Genomic DNA, 23,027 nt, shown 5'->3' with positions numbered 1-23,027 from the left:
AGCCAAGGAGATCTCTGACCATAATCCCTTACTCCTGGATGGGGGGGTGGCTTCTCCTAGAACCCCTGGTAGTAGATGTTTTAAATTTGATAACGCCTGGTTGAACAATCCTGAGTTTCTTCCTCTAGTAGCTGCAATTTGGGCGCAGCCTATTTACACTAGTGATCCTATTGATGTGTTAAATATCAAGTTGAAAAGAATTAAGAAATTCTTCAAAGGATGGGGATCAAACATTTTTGGTCGGAATAAGATTAGGAAAAACCTTATCAGACTCGAGCTTCAGGAGCTGGAGAATATGGAAGAAGAAAATGACCTGTGTGGGGAAGCCTATACTAGGAAGTTGAATATCCTAGTAGAACTTAATGACATGTATACCGAGGAAGAGACCCATTGGCACCAGTTTTCGAGTGGGAGATGGCTCCTAAAAGGGGACAACAACACTGGCTTCTTTCACAAGGTAGCCAATGGGCGTCGTAGGAAAAATTCCATGGTTTCATTGGAGTGTGGTTCTGTGGTTATAGAAGGGACCAAAAACCTGCTATCCCATGCTACCAATTACTACAGAGAGTTGTTTGGACCAGCCCCTGGCAACATTTGCCAAATCGATGCTTCATTATGGTCCCAGGATGAAAACATCATGCCTGAGGATAATGAGTACCTGACCCGCCCTTTCTCTCTTGAGGAAATCAAGACAACATTGTTTGCGATGAAACCTAATCGCGCTCCTGGACCGGACAATATTCCTGTAGAATTCTATCAACATTGCTGGGACGTTGTGAGTCCGGAGTTGTTCAATCTCTTTGAGTGGTTCTATGAGGGAAAATTAGATGTTCAACGCTTGAACTATGGGGTTATCACATTACTCCCTAAATCTGCGGAGGCAAACAGAATACAGCAATATCGACCTATTTGCTTGCTGCGGTGCCCGTACAAATTGATCACGAAAGTTATGGATCTTAGAGCTGCGAAGGTTGCTAACAAAATCTTTAGCATCCAGCAGAATGCTTTCATTAAGGGGAGACACATTGTGGATGGCATTCTATCCTTGCATGAGGTACTGCACTATACTCATATAAAAAAGGATGTGGGAGTAATATTTAAGATTGACTTTGAGAAAGCTTATGACAAAGTCAACTGGGAGTTCCTACTGGATTGTCATGTTAAACGGGGTTTTAACTCAAAATGGTGCGGGTGGGTGGCTCAAATCCTTAGGAATGGCACGGTTAGTGTTAAGATCAATGAGAGATAGGACCCTATATCCAGAGCGCTAAGGGGGTGAGACAAGGTGACCCACATTCTCCGTTCCTTTTTAATCTTGCGGCAGAATGCCTGACTAAGATGGTCATTTCAGCCCAAAAAAATAATCTCATTAAGGGGCTAGCTTCTGGGCTGATAGAAGGAGGGGTAGGCATCCTTCAGTACGCGGACGATACTGTCATGTGCTTTGAACATGATGTTGACAAAGCTGTCAACATCAAGCTGTTGTTGTATCTTTTCGAACTCATGTCTGGTTTAAAAATTAACTATGATAAGAGCGAAGTGTTTGTGGTGGGAGGGGATAATGACACGGATAGTATATATGCTGATCTGTTTGGCTGTCGTGTGGGATCTTTACCTATGAAATATTTGGAAGTTCCAGTTACCTATTCCGCTCTTAAGAACATTGAGTTGGATTCCCTGGATGTTAAAATGGTTAAGAAATTGGATGCATGGGTAGCATATGCAGCCTCCTCTGGTGCTCGGCTCACCCTGCTTGACTCCAGTTTGGATGGTATCCCATCTTACTTGATGTCGATGTTTCTTTTTAACAAAACCTTTATAGAAAAGATAAACAAACATCGCAGACGTTTCTTTTAGAGGAGGAGGAATAAGAAGCGAGCTTATCATATGGTTAAATGGGCTAGAATTTGCCGATCGAAAAATATTGGTGGCTTGGGTATAAAAGACCTTCACAAACAAAATATGAGCCTGCTTGTGAAGTGGTGGTGGAAGCTGGAAACTGGTGATGGGCTATGGCAGCACATCGTCCGTGCAAGATATTTCAGAAACAAAACGGTCGCGAACATTCGCAGTCGTTTCTCTGATTCTCCCTGTTGGAAATCTATCATGAAGGTCAAAGATGTTTATATGGCCGGAAGAAAAGTCAACATTAACAGGGGGGCCTGGCAAGGGTTTGGCACGACCCATGGGTGGATAATGGTATCCTGCGAGAACGCTTCCCTGTTTTGTATGACATCTGTCAAGATCAAGACTGTACTGTTGCCTCCTTTGTAGACAATGACTATAATCTTCCCTTCAGACGTAGGCTCTTTGGAGAGCTGGAGGAACAATGGAATTGGATGGTGTGTGAGGCTAAGAAGATGCCTCTGAATGAGAATCCTGATGCTATCTCCTGGTCCCTGAATAGTGGAGGTAGATTCACCACTAAATCTGTATATAAATGGCTGGAGAGAGATCTATCTGGCCCTAATTATAAATGGGTGTGGAAAGCCGCAATCCCGTTGAAAATAAAAATATTCCTATGGCAATTATTCCAAGATGCTGTTCTCACGCGCGATAACATGCGGCGGAGGAATTGGCCAGGAAATCCTGTGTGCTCTTTTTGTACTAATGTGGAAACTGCTAACCATCTTTTTTCGCTTGCCCTCTCGCCCGCACAATTTGGGGGGTGCTGGGGTTGACTGTTGGGGCTTCCTGTGCTCCCAGATCAATCTGGCAAAGTCTGGCTTGGATGTACAATTTGCTTCTTGGAGGCAAAAAATTCTATATGATGATCATTGCTGCAGTGTGCTGGGGGATTTGGTGCCTTCGCAACAAAACTACTTTTGATAAGTATAATGCTCGTTCTCCGCTGGAGGCTGTCTTCACCGCTTGCTCTTTTATGTTATACTGGGCAGGGCTGCTTAAGGAGGATGACAGGAGGAAATTCCAGGATGGTGTGAAGAGGCTGGCTCATGTGGCAGCGGCACTGGCGGACAGGCCTTATGCGCGTGGCAGGCTTCTTCTCGGAGATGAAGATGGCATACAGATTGGTTAGATCATGTTAGTCTCCATTTTAGCTTGGCCTATATTCACTGGGGTTTGATGCCCGCTGGATTGCTCTTTTTGGTGTTGGTGGTCCTATCCTTTCAAGTTTAGCCTCTAGTCAGGTTAAGTCTGTAGCGAACTTTGGTTGAATATTGTGTCGCCAGGTTTTCGCCCCACGGCTGATAGTCCGTTACAGGGCTATCATGCAGTGGGTTTCCTGGCGATGCACCAACTCGCTCTCCCCTTTCAGTTTCCTTTGCTTGGTAGTTGGCCTTATTCGGCTCGATGCTCATTTTGCGATACTCTCCAAAAACAGTAACAGACTGATGTATTTCCGTTGATTGCAAAATTAATGAAAAGGGGTGTGAGCCCGGTTGGAAAAAAAAAATCTCCTCAACCACGGCAAACAAGAAGGGCCGATCCGCCACAAAATCGACAAAATGCGGCGGCTCGCTTGGAAGCGCGCTACCTTCCATGCCTATGGCCGTGGCAGCAGCGGCCACGGTGCCTTGCTCGTCCACCTCGATGGTGGCCTTATGGTACACCGCGCCGATGGAGAGCCGCCCATCCCCGCCGCTCACCATGCCTCAGAAGTCGCCGCCTGCGAAAGCCCTTGTGACACCAAACTTCCGCATGTCTGACGACGCCTCAAACTTAGAGGTGAACTTGAACTTGGGGACCATGAACCGCCGTACGTGAACCTCCTCTTCTGGCGTGTGCTTGCTGATGAACTCCGGCGATGACACCACCTTGTCGTACAGATCGGTGAGGCTGAGGGTGCCGCTGTCCGGGAGAAGGATAAGCATGTAGAATGAAGTAGCGCGGTCGCCGTCGTTTCTGTAGGGCAGCTTGAGGGCCCTGAAGCCCGGGTAGAGCGCGATGTACTGTGACCGGCCAGACGTCATGGACGGAACGCGCACGGTGGCGCCCCCTGGGGTGTGGAACGGCGTGGTGAAGAGGGCGAAAGGCTCAGGCCACGCGCCTTTGAAGTAGAGCGCGTTGGCGAGGACGACGGTCGTGGACGAGTCGACGGAGCCGGGAGGGAGGATGTGCTGGATGCGCTGCTTCGTCGCGTCCGCCACGAAGGAGTTCACGCGCCGCCTCGCCAGCTCGGCCCCCGACACGAAGTCCACGGATTCCGCCGTGGAGGCGTACCGCGAGGCTCCGGTGGCCGTGAACTCCGGCCTGAGCGCCCTCCTCCGGTCGACCCACACGCCGCAGGCGAAGGACGTCTGCTTTAGTCCGTTGAGCCTGGCGACAAGCTTGATCGCCGGCGCGCGGTGCAGCTCGTCGAGCGACGCTGACCCGAGGAGCCCCAGGAGATCCCTGCGCGTCTCGCCCCGCGCGCCGGCGGCCACCATCGCGAGTGCCGCGTGGATCGACAGCGGCGAGACGACGAAGTTGCGCCCCGTGCCGGCCGCCGCACGGACGCCGGCCTCCCTGGCGAGACTCAGGCCCGACGCGTTCCCGGCCGCATCGCTGACTACAGCTTTCTCCTCCGCAGAGTGGCCACCGGGAGGCCACAGGGTCGAGCAGAGGTGCCATGCGGCGAACAGGGCTAAGCAGAGGAGGACGGTCTTCCCGAAGCGCGACATCGGAATGGCCGTGGGTTTGTGGTAAGACGCAGATAGGATCACCGGCGCCCGGCGATCTGACGACGAAGACAACCGGCGGCGGGCAGGTGGAGTCCCTCCGTGGGAGCTGACGCGTGGGTTAGGTAGGTTAGGTGCACAATGAGCTGATGGGCTTCCTTCGAGTCCAGTCCCGGATGGGAGAGACTGGTGGACAGGTCGTTCTTGAACTGGGATGGAGTACTGATATAATATTTTTCAAATAAGAAACCACTACAGTGGCAGGAGTATATTAATTGCACATAAATTAGGCAGGATATAATTTGTGTATTTTCTTGAGGGGTATTATTTGTGTATTAATTATGTGATCAGCGGTGCTGATATTTGGAGCAATCTAGGTCCTTGCATTGACTTACTTTAATGGTCGGGATTAATTGAATTTGCTCTTTTGGATCTTTTTATATTGGTATATTAGTTATTGCTTTATTCTACCTCAAGAAAACTACTCTATATGATTAGGGTTCAAGTACTTCGTCTACTTTTTGTCATCATTGAGTTATCTATATGATCATCATTGAAGTCGTTTACCCCTCCATGGACCATGCATGTGTGCTCTGGCACGATGTTGCTGGCTCGTGAGTAAACATAGACCAAATCAGAAATAGGTACCGGGTGATGGCGGCGTCTTCATCAGGGGCTGGGGGAGGGGCATGTGTGAAGGGTAGCAGGAAGGGTAAGGACAAGGCAGACCTGCAGGCCGCGATGAAGAATATGAAGTTGAAGGATGGAGGACTTGACGACGATTTTGTCCGTGATGACGAGATTAATAACAAGCTTATGAAGGCGGTGAGATTGCTCTTAGTGGCTAGAGTAAACATGAGGCATCTGTTCAGCATACATGCTTTCAATCAGTGACGTTTTTTTTAGAACGAAGGCTCGCGGTGAGCCTGGCTTTGAATTAACAAAGCCATCAACCGGCCAGCAATTACAACACAACAACAAGTACATCAGCCGAACGATACAAGGGAGCTCCCTAGGAAGCTTACAACTCAACGCAGAATACTAGCTCAAAACAAAAGAAGAGGAAGCCCAAGCTAGTACACGCCGTCGACCGCAGCAAACAAGAGCCAAGAATTGCGAGCAGCGTAAGCACAACGAGGACCTGCAGAAACAGAGTGTAGTTGTGGACATGACCGAGTCCAAGGATGGAGGCAACCAAGCATCTCCCATCGCTCTCGCCGTAGAGGGACCCTTCCCTCTCGCCTTGGATCGAAAGGCGCCGCCGACGGACATGAGAGACGCTCACCCTAGAGCAGGGGGGATGCCAACCTCGAGTCCTGGGATAGTCACAGAGCACAACCTCCTAGGACATGAGCACACCTCATCTGACACACCGAAGCAACCTAGGACACCTGAAAAACAGCGGGAAAGCCACCGGGAGGAGCCACTGAAGAATGAGCAGCACGGACGTCAGGAAGGCCGCAGAACGACGAGGAGCAGGAGTCGTCGGCCGCTGAAGAGAAACACCGGGCGTCCACGGCCAGGGACAGGCTGCTACTGTCGGGAAGAGGAACCCTATCCCCTACCGCCGGATCACAGACGCCGTACCGCCGGAGCTGAGCCAAACACGCCTCCGCCGAGGAGCACCACACTTGAGGGGAGCGGGGACAGACTGCCCTGCGAGCCAGACCAACCACAGCCACCTGATAACCAAAGCCGCCCAAAACTCCACCTTTGCCGCCCCACACCCGAACGCACACTCCCCAGGCGGCGCCTCCAAGGAGGGCACGATGCGCAGCGCGCCGTCACCGCCCAATCCAATAAGGATTTTGGGCTTTCACCCGGGAGGGGAACGGGGGTGGATAGGGTTGGGATCTCAGCTGCACCTCCAAGGAGGGAGGGCGGCGCTGCCGCCGGGCCGGGCCAGCCGACCAATGGTTTCCCACGGTCCCAAAACCGCACCACCGCGCACCCATCCACACCATTCCGGCGACCAAAGCTGATGGATCCGGCGGGGATGAGGGAGCTGAAGGGGAGGGAAGTCAAACCTCAGATCTGGCGAGGAGGGGGATCCCCACGCCGCAGCCACCACTTGCCGCCGTCCCACCACCCGCGTGGTCGGGCACGCCGGCTAGGACCACCCACGGACGCCGCCAGCCAGGAGGGCGCCGCCGCCATGCCAAGGGCCGCCGCCCCAGATCCGGAGTCCTCCGCCAGAAACGAAGCGAGCAGGGCCTCGCCGCCACCGTCACCGGCGACCGCGAAGGCTTGCCGGCGGCCACCTCGGGTGGCGACGAGGGGGAAGGGGGTGAGGGGTGGCGGCGCTGGGCGGAAACCCTAGACGCCTCCCGAGTCGCCCGAGCGGACGACGCGGGGGCTGCGTGGGCGCAACAACCTTCAACCAGTGACGTAGCTAGGATTTCCCCACAACCCAAGCCATCCTTGTTGGTACAGTGAACACTGTAGCTATAATGTGGTACTGTTTGCTATTGTCAACGAAGTGTTGACTCTCTACGACCCAGGCCACGCCCTAGGCAGCTTGGGTGCCTACGCCCCTGCTTTGAAGGACACGATGAAATTCACATGGAGGCTTGCGTCTGAGCCAGAGATACACTAGGTGAACGGAAACTTGTTCATGATCCATGTGTTCTTCCTTGGCGAGCGAAACAGGGTTCTCCTTATTGAAGACTATGATGGCAGCGATAGGCCGGACTCGGTGAAGCTTTATCGAATCCAGGCTTGGGCACATATACAGATCATCCTAGAGCTATGTCTAGTCATTGCAAACCAGCTATCAAGAATGACATGGGAGAGCATTGAGATGAATCCAATTTGAGTGTTTGGGGTAGGGGGGGGGGGGGACTGAATGTGAATGTTTTGAAATTCCAAAACATTTTTATAATTTTGTAAAAAATATTTTAAAACTTAACATTTTTGGCAATTGAAAAATATTTCAAATTTCAAAACAGGTTCTAAAATGTATAACAAAGTTCAAAAAGAGAAAAATTTTAAAAAAAGAAAAAAAATGAAATTATAGAATAGAAAAATAATACGCTCAGGCCTTGCCTAACCGGGCGAAGGCATCGCTCCCGTCGGCCGCCCAAACATTTGCCAATTTGAAAAAAGTTCATCAATTTTGGAAAAGAATGTTTATGAATTAAAAAATATACGGGCTTTATAAAACTTTGTAAAAGTTGAAAAGAGTACCGGGATATGGAGAAACGTTCATGAATTTCAAAAAAAAAGTTTGTGACTTTAAGAAAATGTTCACGAAATTAAATAGAAAAAAGATCGGGTTGGGCCGAAGGTTCTGTCTCAAAGTACTCCCTCCGTCCGAAAATACTTGTCATCAAAATGGATAAAAAAAGATGTATCTAGAACTAACATATGTCTAGATACATCCCTTTTTATTCATTTTGATGACAAGTATTTCCGGACGGAGGGAGTACTATTTTTCAACATCGTTCAAATGGACACAATTTTTTCTAGGGCCTTGTATCACCATTCCCAGGTACCATGCCAAGTTTTTGCTATTTTGATAATTCTTCATTTTCAAAAAATGTTCGTGCTTTCAGAATTTATTTGGAATTTAGAAAATAATCCCATATTCAAAGTTTTTCTACACAAATAAAAAAATCACGGAAATTCAAAATAATTTGGTTGCAATTTTTTGTTCATATCTTCTGATTTTTTGCTTCTTACATTTTCCTTGTTCAGCTGGTGTGCATCTTTTGTGAATAGCCTGTCGTGACTGTATTTTCGGTTGGCCTACAGTCGGAGTGGATGGCATCTTTTGCGCTGATAGAAGATTGAATGCTCCAACTAAAAATAGAAAGATGGAACGCTGGCATCAGGTGCGACGCCTACAGTTTTGGAGCGATCCTATGGGAATTAATTAGCAACGCTGCGTGCGCCTTGGAGTGTTCTGAATCCAATGTAAGTCGTCGGAGTAGTTGGGTTTCAGAGCAAACGGCTAGGCATTCCCAAAGAGGTCAACCCACTGGTGGCTAGCATACTATCTTCATGTTGGGACAAGTAAGATGACAAATCATTCTTCAAATAATATGCTGCTTTTCTCAATTTTCATTTTCTCTTTTTTCTGCCACCTGCCTCACTGCCAATGACTTCGACGATCTTTGGTGCAGTGATCCAAACAAACGGCCATCCTTCTTAATTCCAAACTTAAGAAGATGTGACGCAACAGGAAGTGTTCTGTGCCGTGGTAAATAATTTGAGCGGGGTGGGGGTGATTCTGAGAACCAGAATTCACAACAATGACATGGTACTGTTTTTTGTTGGGTTTAAACATAAAATGGAAGGAAAAAAAAGGGAACTACTAGTTTTTTATGTCTGCAGAAAGTTGCAGGCTAGCTAAATATTTACCACATGCAGTCTTGTATATCATGTATACAGATGTTACTTGGCATCTCTACGAATGCATATTAATACCTGGTTATCTCCTCTTTTATCGATGTTACCGCATTTTATAGCTGTTATTAATGGAGATACTGTCATATTACCATGCCTTCTTTTGGTGTATCATGTGTTGATGTGAACCAAAATATTCCTAGACTCTTTTTTTTTCAATCAGAGGTGACATTCCATATATGGAGAAAAGTAAATAATTAGAATTGCCATGCTCTCAAAATATACCTGGACTCTGCATAATGCTGAACGCTGCCGTGTGAGAGAGCTGATCGCTGATTGCTTGATTGTTTGAGTCACTAGAAGTGACCTATTCGTTCCCAGCAGTGGCCAGAGCTGTTCTCCTTTGTGCTATGGGATCCTCATTTATCTACAAAGATACAGTAGTAGTACAGAAGAGTGAAGACCTCAGATATTTTATTTCCAATTGCCTCTGTCTGAGCAGTTAGCAGGCCTGCTCCCAGTTCAATGACAATGATCTCCACCTTGGCTAATTTTGTGCTGATCTTTTCATATATTAACTCAGTACTAATGACAGAGCAAGATCTCTGGACATATAAACTGAATTTCGTTCACCTGGATATTCTTCTACTTCGCACAGAGGTCATGAAACCCTCCTAAATGAAAAGGGAAATCTTGCTGTCAAAGGAAGCATCATTTTTTTTACCGGCTACTGCTAAGTGACTGGCTGAACACAGTCGAAACAAGGCTTCACCTCTGATTCAGTTAGCAGTTTGCAAATTCCTCCTAATTGTGCCCTGGCATTGATCCAGGACATGCTCTTTTGGATAATGTTTCAAACTCTTAGGCAAGCAATCAATAATCTCTTTTTATGGTGATCGTTTGGGTTAACAGGACACGAGTGACCACATCATCAAAGAATTACTTCAAAAATGTTGGAAATTGTCGAAAGATGAGCTGAACTTAGCTTTCCATAGAGCTCTCTTTCTGAATTGCCAGCCTCATGTAAAACCTATATGGAATTCTCTGTACATAGTTTATTTGTCCAATATCATCCATTTTGTGGATTCCATTAACTGAACCTAGTTTGCAGAAGATGTACCGATCATATTGCCAAAAAGAGCAAGTAAAAAATGTTGTTTACAGTCTGAATCTAAATAGCAGATGATGTCGTTGAAGAAAATAGAACAAAGATGTGACAGAACATAAACATGTCGTTGAAGTACCTTGGTTGCATTTACGATATCGATTCATTTTGCCGACTTACCTGTCCAAAAGTACTCCAGTTCACCGGCTAGAACAAAATTTAGTTTCTTTAATTAGCATCCATTTTGTTGCCCGAACAGTTCTACGTTCATGTTGGATCCTCATTGATCTACAATGATACTGCTGAGTGAAGATCTCAGAGATTTGTTCCAATTGCGGATCACAGAGCAAGAAGATACTCTGCCTAGCTGCCTTGTCAAATCCTGTCTGAGAATCATGTAACTAGACCCTCCTGAATTTAAATGGGACAGGAATCATGTAGCTAGACCCTCCTGAATTTAAATGGGACAAGAAAATTTGCTGTCAATTTTTTTTTGGCTACTACCAAGAGACAGACTGTTGCCAGTTTGCAAAGTCATACTTATGTCCCAGTTGATATTGTTTCAAGTTCTTAGGCAAAGCAAGCAATAATCTTACTTTTTTGTAATGGAGATCAGCACTCAGTCCTTTTTTTTTTGAATGAAAGCTATCCTTTCCCCAATTTCATTAACGAAACCAAGTAGTCTTGTTCTTGCAACCAAAACACACCCACCTCCTCATACCAGATGAACATCAAATTTCTTCCTAAAGCTATGCATTTGCCAACCCACTCACTCCTGACTCCTCGAATTAGGACATTTCTGTTACCAGGACAGGAGTGATCAAATCTTCCAAGGATGACCAATGTTCAAATATTTACTATTCAACAGCCAAAGGATTTCACATTTTACTCAGTTAGCAAGAGGATTGACCACATGACCGAGGAACAATGTTGTGCTCGCCTTCTCCTCGACCACGGCAAATAAGAACGGACGATCTGCCACAAAATCGACCAGACGCGGTGGTTTGCTTGGACGCGCACTACCATACATCATGACTATGGCCGTGGTAGCAGCGGCCACGGTGCCTTGCTCGTCCACCTCGATGGTGGCCTTATGGTAGACCGCGCCGATGGAGAGCCGTCCATCCCCAGCGCCCACCATGCCTGAGAAGTCGCCGCCTGAGAAAGCCCTGGTGACACCAAGCTTCTGCATGTCCGGGGACGCCTCAAATTCAGACGTGAACTTGAACTTGGGCACCATGAACTGCCCCACCGGAACTTCCTCTTCCGGCGTGTGCTTCCTTAAGAACTCCGGCATCGACACCGCCTTGTCGTAGAGATCCGTGATGCTTAGAGTGCCGCTGTCTGGGAGAAGGATAAGCATGTAGAATGCAGCAGCTTGCCGCTGCACATGGTCGCCGTCGTTCCTGTAGGGCAGCTTGAGGGCCCTGAAGCCCGGGTAGAGAGCGATGTATTGTGACCGGCCTGTCGTCATGGATGGCACGCGCACGGTGGTGCCGCCGGGGATGTGGAACGGCGCGGTGAAGACGTCGAACGGTCGACGCCACGCCCCTTTGAAGTAGAGCGCGTTGGCGAGGACGACAGCCGTGGACGAGTCGACGGAGCCGGGAGGGAGGATGTCACGGATGCGCTGGTTCGTTGCGTCCGCCACGAAGGAGTTCACGCGCCGCCTCGCCAGTTCGGCCCCTGACACGAAGTCCACGGATTCTGCCGTGGCGGCGTACCGCGACGCGCCGGTGGCCGTGAACTCTGGCCTGAGCGCCAGCCTCTGGTCGACCCACACGCCGCAGGCGAAGGACGTCTGCGTCAGGCCGTTGAGCCTTGCCCACAAGCTTGATCGCCGGCGAGCGGTGCAGCTCGTCGAGCGACGCTGACCCGAGGAAACCCAGGAGCTCCCTGCGGGTGTCGCCTCGCGCGCCGGCGGCCACCATCGCGAGCGCCGCGTGGATGGACAGCGGCGAGACGACGAAGTTGCGCCCCGTTCCGGCCGCCTCCCGGACCCCGGCCTCCCTGGCGAGAGGCAGGCCGGACGCTTTCCCGGCCGCGTCGCTCGCTACCGGTGACTCCTCCGCAGGGTCGCCACCAGGAGCAGGAGGCGCGTCGGCGAACAGGGTCGAGCAGAGGTGCCATGCGGTGAACAGGGCCAAGCAGAGGAGGACGACCTTCCCGAAGGGCGACATCGTCGGAATCGCCGTGGGTTCGTGGTAAGATTCGGATAGGATCACATTGGTTGAGCGCCGGAGATGGTGCCGGCGGCGGAGCTGAGTCCCTACCCTGGAACTGGGAGCTCTCGCGTGTGCGTTAGGGTTAGGTGAACAACGTACTGGGCTTCGAGCCCAGCCAGCCTGCAAAGCTGGCTAAACGGGCCGGGAGAGCTGGGCTGGCACGGCACGACAGGGGCAAAACGGCTGTGCCAGGCACGCGGCATGCCAGGGCCTGGAGGCTGGGCACGCGGGCCGGCACATCGCGGGCCTCCAGCCCATTAAGTTTTTCGAGAAGTTTTTATTTACCTATCTATGGCCTAAAGAACAACCCAACAGGCCAAATATGGCTAAAAACAGCCTAGCAAGCCATTAGCCTAGCAGATATGGCATGCCTAGCATGCTGTCGTGCCGACCCGTATAGCAGTTGGGTCGTGCTTGGGCTGGAGGGTGCAGCACGCTGGTCGGCACGACACGGCATATTTTAGTAAACATGCCCCCACGAGTCATGTCTTTGTGCTCAATAGTTCATAGATTCTTAAAGAGGTTTAGCCCCTGACCGAATCACAAAAGGGGGTCTACTTAAAACCTGATATGGAGGGTTTCCCCATCAACATTTGGCATGACAGGTAGGCGACTAAGGCTCCAAGTTTTCTTGGGCTTCATCAGAATATTTGTCAACCATGTCGGGAGAGCATTCTCCACAAGTCTCGGAGCACTCCCATGTCGGGAGAGCATTCTCCACAAATCTCGGAGCACTCCCATGATACGTCTCCAACGTATCTATAATTTTTATTGTTTCATCTATTATACTATCAATCTTGGATCTTTTATATGCAATTACATATCATTTTTTCGGACAAACCTATTAACTTAGTGCCAAGTGTCAGTTGCTGGTTTTTTCTTATTTTTTGTTTTCCAGGAATTCAGTACCAAACGAAGTCCAGAAATGCGCGCCCAAGTGCCTCGTGGGCCCCTCGTTTCTCCTTTTGACCTAATTCCGACTCTATAAATTCTCTAAAATCGGGAAACCAACAAAGGGCCACCCAAAATGCTTTTTCCGCCGCCGCAAGTTCCTGTTCTCGTGAGATCCTATGTGGAGGCCTTTTCCGGCACCCTGCCGGAGCGGGAAAATCGATCACGGAGGGCTTCTACATCTTGGTAACGGGAGAAAAAACTGAAGAAACTCACCTCCCTCTAATATATTTTTCTCTAAAGATTGCAAGGGCATAATTACCTGTCCTATGTGTTTTTTTGGAAAACACATGTCTTGTGTTAGAACACCTTAAGTGATGGTGATTTGTGTAACAAGGTTCAGACGTAATGACTCTCTCTCTCTCTCTCTCTCTCTCTCAAAAAAGAACTCAACGGTAACAAACTAAACTTGAGGTAACTGAAGATAGAATAAAAAAGCTGATATTTTTGTCAGGTTTTTAGTCTACTGGTATGTGAATGCCTATGCTTTTCTAAAAAAAGTCAAAATTATCACACCATGCTACAGTACCCTCCTTTTTTGTTTGTGTGCGTGTGTCGGGGGGGGGGGGGGATGCTACAGTATCCTCACCACCGGTCGTATCCATGTTGCGCGTGAGCCTCATCCAGATGGATTGCTATTAAATTCCACAATCTTTTTGTAATCCAAAAGATTGAGACGAATAAAAATAGATCGTACCTTAGAATGCAATTAAACCCTGCTAATAATTTTCATTATCTTTCGAAGTGGATTTTGTAATAATTTTCACTATTACTAGAAAAGATTGCGCCGAATAAAAAATTGGCGACGATGACGATGATGCATAATACGATCACGAGATCGATGGCCATGGCAAGGACCACCGGCCGTATCCACGTTGGGCAACGCGTCAGCGGCCAGATGGACTCCAAATGGACTCGGCCGCTTCTCAGCATCCCTCCAAACCTGCCTGCGCATGCATGCATTCATGTGAACCCGATCTCCACCACATTCCACAGCCCCAACCGCTTCGCTATAATTGCCTGCCGCGGCCGACCCTGCTCGCAGTACAGCACGCAGCTGAAGCCGCTCACACCTCATCTCCATGCATGGCGGGCATGCTCTGCGTCGCCCTCCTCCTCACGTCCCTGATCTGGACGGCCGGCTCTGCGGGAGATGGCCGCCGGCAGCAGCAGCTCACCGCAGTGCCGCCGAGGGGCTGGAACTCGTACGACTCCTTCTCGTGGATCATCGACGAGGCCGCGTTCCTCGACAACGCGCGGATCATGGCCAACAGGCTGCTTCCCCATGGATACCAGGTAGGTGACAAGACAATCCGGTCCATAGTTTCATACGATCATACTGCATTTCTTCTCTGCTGCTGCGACAATGCGACATGACTTGAGATGCTGCACGCACGCACGCAGTACGCGGTGATAGACTTCCTGTGGTACCGGAGGATCGCTGCCGGCTCGGGGGTGGGCGCGTACGGCTTCGACAGCATGGACCAGTGGGGGCGCCCGTACCCTGACCCGCAGAGGTTCCCGTCGGGCCGAGGCGGCGGAGGGTTCAGGCCGATCGCCGATAAGGTCCATGCCATGGGCTTCAAGTTCGGCATCCACCTCATGAACGGGATCAGCACCCAGGCCGTCAACGCCAACACGCCCATCCTCGACGTCCGCACGGTACTCGTCTTCATCTTGATTCTTTTTTTCTTTTGTTATACTTCTGGAGTAGTATAGCTTTTTTTGTCTTCAGGTTTGGTGGGTTGCTTACCACATGTTCCACGTGGTCTTACCCACTGGAATAGCTGAACTTTGCTTCATTTTGAAGTTTTTTGTAGTTACTATTTTGTAATATTTTGGTACAATCTTTCACGTCCAGAAATATATGCATATTTTCGTATCTATTTCTTTCTAATTCTAGTATAAAAGAGCGAATGTTGGAGATCCAATGGATCTCACCCGCTCATCCATGTCAATGCAACAACCTATGTTGATTTGATGTTTAGTGCTAAACATGTTTAGCATGCTCAATATTACATTTACTCCCCCAAAAATATTATATTTACTTAGTACTATTACTATCCAATTATTATTGTTCGGTAATTATTACTATCCAATTATTATTCCCATAGTTATTACTATCCAATTATGTCATGTAATAATAGTTTCTATCTAATTATCTCCAAACAGCACATGATCTTGTTATACCAACCATATTTCCGTAGACAAGTATATACCCTTGTCTAATCAACAGCTAGGATCAAATTGTCTTCTTACCTCTTAGAAAGTAAGATCGGGCATCGTCCTAAAATTTCTCATCATGACAGTAGTAGTTTTTTTTTTGCGGGGGCACGACAGTAGTAGTAGCTTAAGCGGAGTAAGTTACCTCGTTACAGCCATAAAAGAAAGAGATCTTAGTGTGTGTGTTTTTGCAATTTTGATTCAGGGAAAAGCCTATGTAGAGAATGGCCGACAATGGAGGGCGCGTGACATAGGCCTCACCCACAGGACATGTGCGTGGATGCCAAAAGGATTTATGAGTGTAAATACCGACTTGGGAGCCGGACGAGCATTCCTAAGGTCTCTCTACCGGCAGTATGTCGATTGGGGTGTCGATTTCAGTAAGCACAACTTCATACTATTTTTAGCTACATTATTCTGATTTTGAGAAGCGGATTGTCGTCCTGTACAATGTGCGACGCTAGAAACTGAAATCTCAGCAACGGTAACATGATGCACCAAATTGTTCTATTTGCAGTAAAGCTAGATTGCATCTTTGGCACGGATTATAGCCCGAAAGAGATCGTGGCCGTTTCAGAGGTATGAATTAATTAATGTAGCCCTCCATTCTAGAATTAGCTACTACATCACAATTGGCAATCTGTTGAGATCAATTCATGGGAAATTCACATTGCGTTTTGCAGATCCTGAAAGAGCTTGAGAGACCAGTCGTCCTATCCATCTCCCCAGGAACCGCTGTCACTCCAGCATTAGCTGAGAATATCACACAACATGTTGACATGTACTCCCTCCGTCCGGAAATACTCTAGATACATCCCCTTCTATTCATTTTGATGACAAGTATTTCCGGACGGAGGGAGTACAGGGTAACAGGAGATGATTGGGACAGCTGGAAAGATGTTCGCCCACATTTCGATGTCGCCAGGTAGATTCCATTTAAACGGATACTCATCACACAATTCTAGATATATTATACTTGTAATTTCTAGTAAAATTTGGTTTATTTTATCTTCTTTTCACCCCGGATCATATAATACGTAGATCATTTGCTGCTGCGAATAAGATTGGCGCCCCCGGATTGCGAGGGAGGTCTTGGCCAGACTTAGACATGCTTCCATTTGGCTGGCTTACTGATGCAGGTGATCATCCAAACCATAACTTTGTGCTACTTAATTTCTTTTTGTAATGCACGACTCGGTTCTACTTTCAATGTGCATCAGTGTGACTAATCGCTCGAAAATGTTTGATCTTTCTCTCATACAGGCGCTAATCAGGGCCCTCACAGAACCACTAGCCTTACATTTGACGAACAAACAACACAGGTTTGTAATTGAAGAAACTTCATCTCTGTTTCCAAGTTGGAACCCAAAGTCTTAAACCTTTGACCACATTTTTGCAGATGGTACTTTGGTCAATGGCTAAATCACCGCTCATGTATGGTGGGGACTTGAGGCATCTCGACGATCGCACATTCAATCTAATTACCCACCCTACTCTCCTGAAGATAAATCACCACACCAGAAACAACATGGAGGTGAACTAAATATTAGTTGGAGTCCGGATATTCCTGCTGCAACATATACTGCACAACGAGCTAACCTGTGGGTATTTTTTTCAGTTTGGTTATATTCATAGTGAGAGGGCTTCAAAGCCAGATGAACAATCGGGTCGCTCAAAGTCCGGCTATCCGGTGGACGTGACAAACAATGGTGGAATGGTTGTTGGTCTCGGTACATGCAGCGATAAGAGTGCCAGTGGATGGCACAGTTCCTCAGAAGATCGCATTTGCAGAAGCCATGGAATCCAGAATGGCAATACCTCGTTTTGCATATCCAAAGCAAAACTTCTTCCAACATCGTAAGTGGCATGTGACAAAACAATGCATGAAAGGAAGCAGTCCTAATCTTTTGAATTATATGTATGATCCACACATATTATTTTTATGCAGGGATGGAGTTACCTTGAGCAGTGAGGAAGACCAAGCAAAGTTTCATCTGGCAGGTATTGACACCGATGATGGTTGCTTGGATGCATCTGTCAGTCCATGGCGAACAAGCTCAGCGAGCCAAACTCCCATGTTCTCAGCCTGCGAATGGCATGCAAAGCAGGTAAGTTCACCACACACATTGGTATCCGAGAAGGACTTCGGTACAACCCCCCTCCCCAAATAAACGTATAAGGGATAGTATTGTCCATACTAAATTATGTATTAGTGTACCCGCCGTCCGTCGTAGGGCCGGCCGCCCGTGTACGTCGCGCCCCGTGCTCCCGCGTCGTACGCGTGTGGTTCGGTAGTGCGATCGGGAAAGGAAAAAAAAAAAACTACGCCCCACCCCGACACCCCATCTCCGCGTACAAAACCCTAGCGGCATCAAAACCGCCGTGGTCCACCGCCGTCATGACGTCGGGCGGCGTCCGTAGTCACCCACGCGCCGTGTCACCGGTGTCGCCTGAAACCGACACCCCATCCCCGCCTAGGAAACCCTAGCGGCATCAATGCCGCCGTGGTCCACCGCCGTCACAACGTCGACCCCGACGTGCCCGTCTAGTCACGAGCACCGACGGCGTCCGTAGTCACCCACACGCCGTGTCGCCGGTGAAACGCCCAGCGCTCCCGTGAACGTCCTGTCCTGGTACGCGCCCTCCACGACGTGGGTGGCAGCAACGCATCGGCGTCGACCCCAGGCCAGGACCCCTCAACGGCGCACAGTAGGTTAGGATGGCTCTTTTTGTTCTTTTTGATTTGTCCATTGCATTTTTGTGCATTTTTTTATGCAAAATGATTCCCTACTTAGCTAAATAAGAGAGGAGAGTAGTGACCTCTTAATGACCTCATAATGATTTTGTATGTTCAAATTTGTATGCATGCCACATAGTCATGTCACTGTTGACGAATTTACTGTATTCGCGATGATGTTTTGTGGAATGTTGGCATTGATCTCACACCTTATTTGTATGTGCATAGATGGAGCAAGTAACCGGATACGCCAGTGATGATTCCGGTAGCGATAATGGATCCTCATCATTGAATGCGAACCAACCTCCCGGAGACAACTATATGAGTCAGGATGAATCGTACAGTGGTAATGTAAGTGCCTTCAATGTTGACCAAAACATATTGAATACAAACTAGTTATTTGACACTTACATGTCCTTTTAAATTTGTACAGCTACATGGCAATGATGACGATGAGGAATATGATATAGATGAACAATTTTATGCAGATAGTGTGAGCCAGATATGTTGAAAAAATTGTAGAGAAATGATTGACATTAAAATTGTATGACCACTTATGTTACTTTACATGTGCACAGATAAATGCTAAAGGTGACAATGAGCGTAATAATATAGATGATGACAATGCCGAGAGCGAGGTCGATGCATCTCGTAGTGGGAGCGGTAGCCAAGTAAGTTCTTTACATTATTTATGGTTATTAACAATACAAGAACAGATTGACATGCAAGGTTATATGTCATATTTTGCAGGGAGGTGTTGATGGTCCTAGCGGGAATGATGAGCACAGCGATGATGATCAGTTTGACCTTGACATGTGTTATGATGAATATCAGCAAGAGTCACTTGATAGGCATTGGGCAGTGATGGTAAAGACATTCAGGTCATTAGACGAGGTGTACACGTTCTACAACAAGCACGCGAGAGAACGTGGGTTCAGCATCAGGAAGGACTCGCTAAAATTTTCGAAGGATCGCGCAAGGACTCCGCGCTTGAGGAGGTATCTCTGTTCCGCCGCAGGAAAACGACAGGCCAAGTTCTATACCATGGAAGGCTGGACCCGCAGGCTTAGACCGGAGAGTCGATTCTTATGCGAAGCCCATTTGACAGTTAAGCTTGATAAAAAGCTCAATCTTTGGTATGTCAGCAGTTTCTCCGATGATCACAGCCACACTCTTGCACGACCGGACGAAGTCCCTTTCCTCCGATCTCATAATCAGATCAAAGCATTTGAGAGAGCTGAGATCTTAGCTATGGCTGGAGCTGGGATAAGAAAACATATCATTTTTGACAACATCTTAGCACGTATGGGTCGTATGCAAAGTCACCATTTCAGAGGACAAAGCTGTATAACATGTGCTATAGGGAGAAGATGAAATTGCTTGCACAAGGTGATGCTGATACTGCCGTAGGAATCATGTTGACCAGAAAGGACAGAGATCCAGACTTCTTCTTTGAGCACACGGTTGACGCTGAAGGCAGGCTCCAAAACCTCTTCTTGTGTGATTCGCAGTCACGTCGGGATTATCAAGACTATGGTGATGTTGTTGTGTTCGATAGCACATACAAGATGAACAGGTATGGAATACCGTTCATCCCTTTTGTGGGTCTGAACAACCACCGTTGCACTACGGTATTCGCCTGCGCCATTGTTTCAGACGAGACTGAGGCTACATATGTTTGGTTGCTTAACACGTTCTTGAAAGCTAACTGTCAGAAGAGGCCCAAATCTGTAATTACAGATGGAGATGCAGCGATGATAAGGGCTATCAGGAAGGTGCTTTCTGACGTGTGGCATCGTCTATGTTCATGGCATATTGAAAAGAATATGCAGAAACACCTCAACCACAAGTCATTGAAGGAGTTTAGGGCATTATTGTACTATGCCACTACACATAAGGTTTTTGAGGAGAGATGGGCCGCGTTTGTGCGCAAATGACAGACGGAGAAAACAAAAACATGGCTCCATAGGATGTATAGGAAGAGGACGCTTTGGGCTGCATCATATTTGTCTGGTGGGTTTTTTCTTGGTATGCGCAGTAATCAGAGGAGTGAGAGTCTGAACTCCAGCCTGCACCTTCATCTTGACTATGGTATGACGATCGTTGACATGATTGTACACTACGAGAATTGTATTGTTCACCTCCGTGAGATGAAGCTTATGATGACTACACGGCCTCACAGACTCTTCCAGTAACAGTGACTGAGTGTCAGGCCATTGAGTCGTATGCTGCGAAAGCATTCACGCAGGCAAACTTTTATATGTTGCAACAAGATATGAAGAAGGTACAGGAGCTTGAGGTAATTGATAGACTGACAGGGACCGATAGTCAGAGATTTGTGGTTGCGTGGAAGAATAACAGGGATCACAGATTTAATGTGGACTATACGCCAGGTAACTCGGCAGAAACTATAAAGTGCAGTTGCCGAAGTATGACTCGCAAAGGGCTTCCTTGCAAGCATATTATTCATGTTTTGAATGCACTTAACTTACATGTGATACCCAAGTGTTGTGTCCTGCGAAGATTCTCAAAAAAAGCACGAGCTGGACTGCCCGTGAAGCGCACTAGCGATTTGTTTGCGTGGGGTTGGTCGAGTGGTGAGGACAGAGCTAGATATAGTGAGTTGACCATCAAATCTTCAGAAGCATGTCATGTCGCACGCAGTAATCCCTTCTTATTCGACAAGTTGATGGCAGCTCTGGATGATATTATAGTGAATAAGGACATTCATGGAAATGAAGATGATATTCAGCAAAGCTTCGTGAACAATAATCCATTTGAGCCTAACCGAGATCATATTTTGGTTCCTGATCCAGTAAAGGTTTCCACCAAGGGCGCACCTAAGAAGAACAGTAGAGGTTGCGATAAGGGTGGACCAGATGTGACAAAAAATTAAAGGCCTAAAGCATTTGACGAGAAATCTGAATGAAAATGTAGCATATGCAGCGGCTCAGGTCATAACAGGAGCACATGCACCAAAAATGAAGAGTATGTCTATCATTTGTTTATGTTAGTTTTGTTGTTTCATTTACGGTGCATTGATTCTCATAGTTTTTTGTATGCAGCAACTGGGCTTGAAGACAGAAGTGAGAACGGTGCATCTGTTTTACTGCTTCCATTTATATGTAACTGTACGTCTTTTTGCTTTGTTTATGTTAGTTTCGTTGATTCATGTACCGTACATTGATTCTCACAATTTTTATTTTATTCTATGCAGCAACTGGGCTTGAAGACTCAAGTGAAGACGATGCAAGTGTTTTACCTCTTCCATTTGACTAGTAGAAAAGGGGCCAATGGTCCAGGCCGGTCCAGCCCATTAGTCCCGGTTCAATCTAGAACCAGGACCAATGGGGGAATTGGACCCGGTTCGTGAGCCCCAGCGGCCGTCCGGGCCACGTGGGCCATTGGTCCCGGTTCGTCTGGACCTATTGGTCCCGGTTGGTGGGACGAACCGGGACCAATGGCCCTCGCTCCTGGCCCACCACCATTGGTCCCGGTTGGTGGGCTGAACCGGGACCAAAGGACGACCATTAGTCCCGGTCCATTCCACCAACCGGTACTAAAGGGTTGGTCCTCGTTGCGGCCAAAGTTTAGTCCCACCTCGCCAACCGGAGGGGAATCAGACCGGTTTATAAGCCCCTCCCTCTCTGCCTTATTGAGCTCATCTGAAAATGAAAATAGATGCCCTTATATAGGGAATTTAGGCTAAATTCATACGAATTTCTCTTGAAATTTGTTATGAATTTAATTTGAATTTCCTCTATAAGCGCATCTATGCTCATTTCTGAGTAGCTTTTTATATAGTTTTTTTCTTTTCTGCTATATTTATTTTTTCTTTTTATTTCCGAGTTGTAATAAGTCATTAAAAATAAGCATCTATGCTCATTTTTTTAGTAAAGTTAATCATAACTATTTTTTCTTCTATTTATTTTTGAATTATAATAAGTCATTAAAAATAAGCACTATGCTCATATTTTAGTAAAGTTAATCACAACTATTTTTTCTTTTTTTTTATTTCTGAGTTGTAATAAGTCATTTAAAATAAGCATCTATGCTCCTTTTTAGTACAGTTAATCACAACTATTTTTTGCTTCAATTCATTTCTGAGTATCTTTTATTATAGTTTTTTTCTTTTCTGCTATATTTATTTTTTTCTTTTTATTTCTGAGTTGTAATAAGTCATTAAAAATAAGCATCTATGCTCCTTTTTTAGTACAGTTAATTAAAACTATTTTTGCTTCAATTCATTTCTGAGTATCTTTTTATATAATTTTTTTCTTTTCTGCTATATTTTTTTTTATTTCTGAGTTGTAATAAGTCATTAAAAATAAGCATCTATGCTCATATTTTAGTAAAGTTAATCACAACTATTTTCTTTTCTTTTTATTTCTGAGTTGTAATAAGTCACTAAAAATAAGCATCTATGCTCCTTTTTTAGTACAGTTAATCACAACTATTTTTTGCTTCAATTCATTTCTGAGTAGTTTTCTATATAGTTTTTTTCTTTTCAGCTATATTTATTTTTTCTTTTTATTTCTCAGTTGTAATAAGTCATTAAAAATAAAAAAAAGGCGCAATGCTTGTTAATTTGCTTCAAGCCTTTCGGAATAGTGTCAACTGCACTGCACATAGCTCTATGCAGTCTAGCGTATTCCTCAAGGCTTGAAGCTAACCAACGTGCAGGAGCATTGAGCCTCTTCATCATCGTCTCTGCACTCAGGGCTTATAAACAGTTGCGAGTGCCTCTCGCTTGGCGAGGTGGGACTAAAAAAACAGCTACATGAAGAATCAAAATAAAATAAATAAAATAAAAAAAGTGC

General features: G+C 46.9%; 2 protein-coding genes and 1 pseudogene across 2 annotated transcripts; 1 reads left to right on the top strand and 2 right to left on the bottom strand.

Annotated features, from left to right (window-relative positions):
• Positions 1-3,390: 3,390 nt before the first annotated feature.
• On the bottom strand, positions 3,391-4,778 carry LOC123133421 (putative serpin-Z12). The gene has a single exon (XM_044552914.1). The coding sequence runs from the start codon at positions 4,620-4,622 to the stop codon at positions 3,615-3,617; it is 1,008 nt and encodes a 335-aa protein (XP_044408849.1). The 5' UTR covers positions 4,623-4,778; the 3' UTR covers positions 3,391-3,614.
• A 5,370-nt stretch (positions 4,779-10,148) lies between these two features.
• LOC123135697 (putative serpin-Z12) lies at positions 10,149-12,595 on the bottom strand (annotated as a pseudogene).
• Positions 12,596-14,309: 1,714 nt separating this feature from the next.
• Positions 14,310-20,698, top strand: LOC123135696 (uncharacterized). The gene is made up of 15 exons (XM_044554874.1): positions 14,310-14,543; positions 14,652-14,909; positions 15,676-15,850; positions 15,988-16,049; positions 16,154-16,251; positions 16,327-16,395; positions 16,512-16,609; positions 16,734-16,792; positions 16,870-17,004; positions 17,089-17,327; positions 17,419-17,578; positions 18,436-18,558; positions 18,641-18,700; positions 18,786-18,878; positions 18,958-20,698. The coding sequence occupies exons 1-15, from the start codon at positions 14,334-14,336 to the stop codon at positions 19,579-19,581; spliced, it is 2,463 nt and encodes an 820-aa protein (XP_044410809.1). The 5' UTR covers positions 14,310-14,333; the 3' UTR covers positions 19,582-20,698.
• The last annotated feature ends 2,329 nt before the right edge of the window (positions 20,699-23,027 follow it).

This window comes from Triticum aestivum, chromosome 6B, assembly GCF_018294505.1.
Source record: "Triticum aestivum cultivar Chinese Spring chromosome 6B, IWGSC CS RefSeq v2.1, whole genome shotgun sequence".
NCBI classification, from domain to species: domain Eukaryota; kingdom Viridiplantae; phylum Streptophyta; class Magnoliopsida; order Poales; family Poaceae; genus Triticum; species Triticum aestivum.
The sequence above is the reverse complement of the archived record's forward strand: the minus strand, read 5'-3'. Positions and strand labels throughout refer to the sequence as shown.